Source organism: Arachis ipaensis, chromosome B09, assembly GCF_000816755.2.
Source record: "Arachis ipaensis cultivar K30076 chromosome B09, Araip1.1, whole genome shotgun sequence".
Lineage (NCBI taxonomy): Eukaryota > Viridiplantae > Streptophyta > Magnoliopsida > Fabales > Fabaceae > Arachis > Arachis ipaensis.
The window spans coordinates 123,521,588-123,527,029 of NC_029793.2; the positions used below are offsets into that span (position 1 = coordinate 123,521,588).

The 5,442-nt window shown below is 36.0% G+C and overlaps 2 protein-coding genes across 4 annotated transcripts in view; one reads left to right on the forward strand and one right to left on the reverse strand.

Annotated features, from left to right (window-relative positions):
- LOC107618455 (ribosomal RNA small subunit methyltransferase) overlaps positions 1-3,885 on the forward strand; it is a 4,802-nt gene extending 917 nt beyond the window's left edge. Inside the window, exons 2-4 of one of the 2 annotated variants that reach the window (XM_016320537.2) lie at positions 57-473; positions 2,108-2,485; positions 2,881-3,885. In XM_016320537.2, coding sequence (XP_016176023.1) covers positions 2,177-2,485; positions 2,881-3,630 — 1,059 coding nt within the window. In that variant the 5' untranslated portion in view covers positions 57-473; positions 2,108-2,176 and the 3' untranslated portion in view covers positions 3,631-3,885. The remainder of the gene's footprint in view (positions 1-56; positions 474-2,107; positions 2,486-2,880) is intronic. The other variant, XM_021112697.1, reaches the window with a different exon arrangement.
- Positions 4,544-5,442, reverse strand: part of LOC107617916 — a 4,352-nt gene continuing 3,453 nt past the window's right edge. For both annotated transcript variants that reach the window (XM_016319792.2, XM_016319794.2), the window contains exon 3: positions 4,544-5,011. The gene's annotated coding sequence lies outside the window, so the exon portion shown is untranslated. The remainder of the gene's footprint in view (positions 5,012-5,442) is intronic.

Genomic DNA, 5,442 nt, shown 5'->3' on the forward strand with positions numbered 1-5,442 from the left:
TGGTTCGTTTAAAAAATATAAAAAAGAAGAGTAATCTGATTCCTTCCTTGTTCCAGCGACCCAGCCCCTTTCTCCTTTTCTTTCCTTCACAATTCAGAACCTTGGACTGCTCTCAACCAAAAAAAACCCTAGCCGTCTAGCCTCCACCACCGCCTTCGCAAGGAGTGGGACACTGCCGCCGTCCGTCGCACTCAGGAGCTTTCCTCTTCGTCCTGTCGGCGTGCTCCAAGTCTCCGACCCCTGTTCGCTCTCACCGATCGCAGCTTCTTCCTCGAGGTCAGCTCGGCGTCCGTAGTCTTCGTCTGCTAAGACGCGCTTCCGCCGCCGTCCGTCGCGCTCAGAGCTTCTGTCTTCATCTGGTGCTCGTGCTTCAAGTCTCCAACCCCTCTTCTCATTCACCAATCGTGTGGTCGTAGTCTGCTCGCCGTCGTGCTACCCTCCGTCGTACCCTGCCCAGACTGCTCAGATCGAAGGTCAGTGCGCACTGCTAGTGCTTGTTCTTCGTTTTTTTTAATGCTCTGTTCAGAAGTGAGAACGAAGGTTTATGATTCTGGTAGGGCTACTCAAATTGGTTTTTTCATTTTTTTTTTAATGTTTCGTTCTTGGTTCTTTGTTCTTTGGTTTAGGATTCTGCTCCTTCTAATGCTACTCAGATTGAATTGTTGAATGATTAACTCTGATCACTACTGCTGTGCTGTACTCTGTTTTGTTGCTTTTTTTTTTTTTTTTTGTGCTATGCTGAAAAAAAAATTGTGCTGAAAGTCTGAAACCTTGATAATCCTTGTTAATCTTTGGAAAAATTTGTTAATCTTTGTTAAAATTAGGCTGAAATCTTGTTAAAATTGTTATCAGTAATAGTGTGTGCTGGAAATATTGCTAATCTTTGTTAAAATTATGCTGAAGCATAAGCTTTTATTTGTTCCATGTAATCAATCTTTTGTCAGGGAAAGAATAAATTGGCTAATTCAATGATGACTATTTTGATGAGTTCAATATTGATCAGCCTTGCTGTAAGCTGAATTTGTTGTTGAAAATTTGTTGGTTGATAAATTATCGCTGGAGTTGTATTTGTTGCTAATTATAATCACTGAACCTTGAATTTGTTGTTCTTACTGAAATAATCACTTAGTTAAATTTTTTGTTGCTGTAAATCATCTTTGGAGCTAAACTTTTTTGTTGATGAAAATTATCATAGTTGTATTTGTTGTTAAAAATTATCAATGAGTTGAATTTGTTGCTGTAAGAATAGATTTGATTCTTAGTATTGATGAAAATTATCATAGTTGAATTTGTTTTTAGTTCAATGAAGGAATAGATGAACTGAATTAACTCTTAATTAGATAAGTAGATGATCGAATATTTATTATTGGTTTGGTTAATTCAATGAATTTTTTTTATTTCTTGTAACGATCTTAATGAGTTCAATAGTAATATAATGACTAATGAGTGATAAATTGTTAATATTGATGAGATCAAAGATTATATTAGATTTTGGTTGATGTAGTACTATAAATTTGGAAGACATTAAAGTTCATATTAGCCTATAATTATGTTTTAGGGGGTTTATTAATATTATTTATTATTTTACTATAAAACGGTTTTTTTGGTTGGACCACTATTGAATTGATTGGACCACTGAACCAGGAAACTAATAACTAGAATGGTTCGATGTCCGGTCTGGTTTTCAAAACCTTGACAATTACATAGGCAGTATTGGACTATGGCTATAATGGTATTTGATAGATTGATTTATAAATTAGTTAAATTTATATTTTTGATTAGTTTGTTAATCATTAATTTATTGATTGTGTTATGTTTTGCTCTTTTGTTCATTTAAATTGAGAAAGTATTTTGTATTAGTGACTAGTTTATTATCTATGTTTGCATTGTTAGTTATGTTCCTTATGTCTCCGTGTTGATACTTGATTATTATTAATGTGTTTGTGAAGACATGCTTTTTAATTTTAAGTTTATTATAATAATTTTATATTTATATTTAATTGTAACTGGATTAACCGGTTCAACTTGTGACCTACTGGTTGAACCAGTAATCCGATCGTATGACCGGGTCGATTACCGGTATGGTTCTAATAAGTATGCTTAACAGTTCCATCGGCTTTTCCCTCTTGTGACGGCGCTGTCTCACACACCTCTTGTGTTTGTGGCATAGCAAAAAATGGCGGGAGGGAAGGTGAAAAAGGAGAAGGGAAAGCCACAGCAGCACACACCTTACCAGGGTGGAATATCCTTTCACAAATCCAAGGGGCAGCACATCCTCAAGAACCCTCTCCTTGTCGATGCCATCGTCCAGAAATCTGGCATCAAACCCACTGACGTCATCCTCGAGATTGGTCCCGGTACCGGTAACCTCACCAAGAAGCTTCTAGAAGCCGGTAAGAAGGTCATCGCGGTCGAGATTGATCCCCGTATGGTTCTCGAGCTCCAGCGCCGTTTCCAGGGCACTCCTTATTCCAACCGCCTCACGGTATGCTTAGCTAACTAACTAACTGTCTAATGGTTACAAACTTAGTTTGTTAAGAGTTTGTTGAGTTTGTTAAACAATCCTTTATTGGTTCTAAACATGTTCTTTTAGACTGTTTTATGTTTGGTGAAAAAGTTGAAAGAGTGGTGGAAATTTTATTCAATGTTTACTCTTAATCCTGAGAAAAAAATAGTATAAACTAATTTCCAATTAGAGTTAAATTATTGAGCATGAAGTTTTATTCAAAATACTGCGGATAACTTCATAATAGTGAATATGTGTATGCGTGATCGTTTTGTATTGATATGTTGATTCGATGTTGCTATGTGAAGACTGGATTTGACTTTTCCTTAATTGTTTCAAAATTGTGGCTTAATTTTGTTTATGGATGATTTCAGGTTATACAAGGTGATGTGCTGAGGACAGAACTCCCGTATTTTGACATATGTGTGGCGAATATTCCGTATCAGATATCCTCGCCTCTCACTTTCAAATTACTCAGTCACCAGCCTGCATTTAGGTGTGCAATTATAATGTTCCAGAGAGAGTTTGCCATGAGACTGGTTGCTCAGCCCGGTGACAAACTCTATTGCCGTCTTACGGTGAACACACAACTCCATGCTCGAATCTTCCATCTCCTGAAAGTTGGAAAGAACAACTTTCGCCCTCCGCCTAAGGTTGATTCTTCTGTAGTACGAATAGAGCCAAGGAAGCCCAGGATTGAAGTTAACAATAAGGAGTGGGATGGCTTTTTGCGAATTTGCTTCAACAGAAAGAACAAAACCCTTGGTGCAACTTTCCGGCAAAAAAATGTCATATCTTTACTCGAAAAGAACTACAAGACCGTGCAGGCACTAAAACTTTCACAAGAGGGTGCAGTGAAGGACACAGGAAGTCAAATGGATTTATCTAGTTTCGGTGATTTTGATGAGGATCAAGGCATGGATATGGATGGTGGATTGGATGATGATGATGGGATGGAAGTTGAGGATGGAGAAGCAGAAGGTTCGCAATCCGAATTCAAGGACAAGGTTTTGGGTGTTTTGAAGGAGGGAGATTTTGAAGAGAAGAGGTCATCCAAGCTGACCCTGCAGGAATTCCTTTACCTGCTTTCGTTATTTAACAAAGCTGGCATTCACTTCTCCTGATGCTAAATTCAAACGAGTCATATTTCTGATATAAGATAAAGTAGTCTAAATTGTTATGCTTTTTATTTTTTTATAAGTTACTTAATAGAGTGATACCAGGTTAGGCTGGATTTTGGTTCTACTTAGTGAGGATTTGTATCCAAATTTTGTTTATCATTTTTTCGTCCTTTTGAATTCTAAAAGTTGGTGTTCACTCTATGGCTCTTCACAATATCTTACACATCTTATTGAGATCCTAGATGTTGCTGAAATGAGTTCGCCGCTGTTTATTTTGTTCCAGTCGGATTATATAATTTGTCAAAATTATTCATATTTTGGTGACTTACAGCCATATGAAAATCTTAAGTAAAAAAGAGAGGGAAATAGATCTCCTTCCTTCACATGTATAATGTATTGTACTAGCCAAATAACTCACCACCACCTATGTCTAATGTTATATTTCTTTCAATTTGTCTCATTAATAATACCTACGGTATAATATTATCTTTCAATAAATTGTGTTTCCTTCTACATGAAGTCTCTACACATGCTTAATTTTTGAGTTTATGACAATGAAATAGAGTGGAAAGGATTTGTGTTTGGACCATTTGGCGTAATATGTTTCCACTTAAGGCATTCTTGTTTTTGGGCTTGCGTCCCTCCAGTATTCTTTTAGGGTTAGGATCGTGAAATTTGATCTAGTTTAGTATATATTTCAGGCTGGATTTGAGTCGTTTTAAATTGACCCATTTTAGATAGAATCCGAACAATTGTGTAAAAGATATCCACACAAAATATGTTCAAATACATTAGTATATTCTGCCTCAAATAACATGATATTTTACCATCTTGTCTTTTCTAACAATAGGCACGGCTCCAATGCTTTAATTGTTAATCTTTTCCCACCATTTATAACATTTTCATACACGTATCATTGAGCTTATTCTCTTGACCTTTTGTTGCTCAATATTTGGTCCCATTGATACAACGCTGTCACTACCCTTTTAGATGTTAACTTGCACAGTAAGCATAACACCATATTTTCTAGAATTAACTCTCTACAGTGACATTTAATTAGAAGGCCGCGAAGTAGCTTAAACAAAGTCAGAAAGCAAATTAAATTCCTAGTGCTATCACAGAAACTGGACAACAATCTCAACCCAATATACAATCCAAGGTCTACAATCTAGATAGATCTATCCAATGTTCTCAATACTACCTGCTCCACATAAGAAAGTAATATGTAGAATGAAGCAACACCATTGATTTCTTGCAAAGCGCTCTGTAGTAACCTCTTAGATTTGCAAGGTGAAAAAACATCTTGTGTTTCTGAAAACCCTACACATGATCATCTTGTTCCATATTGCTGCTCCAATGACATGCTTCCTTCATAACATTTTTCCTGGCATTAAAATATTTGTGAACCTAGTAAGATGATAATTCACTCAACTGGAATAAAATGGGTAAGATGATTTAATCTTCATGTTATGTGTACTAAACATGTTATGAAATCTATTCTAAAACCATAAATTGTTAAATAGAAGCACAAGCTCTCATGCAAACCGCAAAAGCCCATTGGACTTGAAACTTTTGTAATCCACAGAAAAACGAAGGGTAGTAAGAATTGATGTCAAAATCACATTGTAAATGAGATTTTAATAATGAATAAATTATCTCCCTAAAAAGCTTAAATCTGTTTATTAGAGATATAACCATGTGCCTCCTATCAATTTAAGTTTCTGAAAAAAGTGGTTTTATGAAATAGTATCAGAACTTCTACGACCGAAAAATCTCGAGTTTGATCCTTATTATCCACCAAAAGGAAAAAAACAT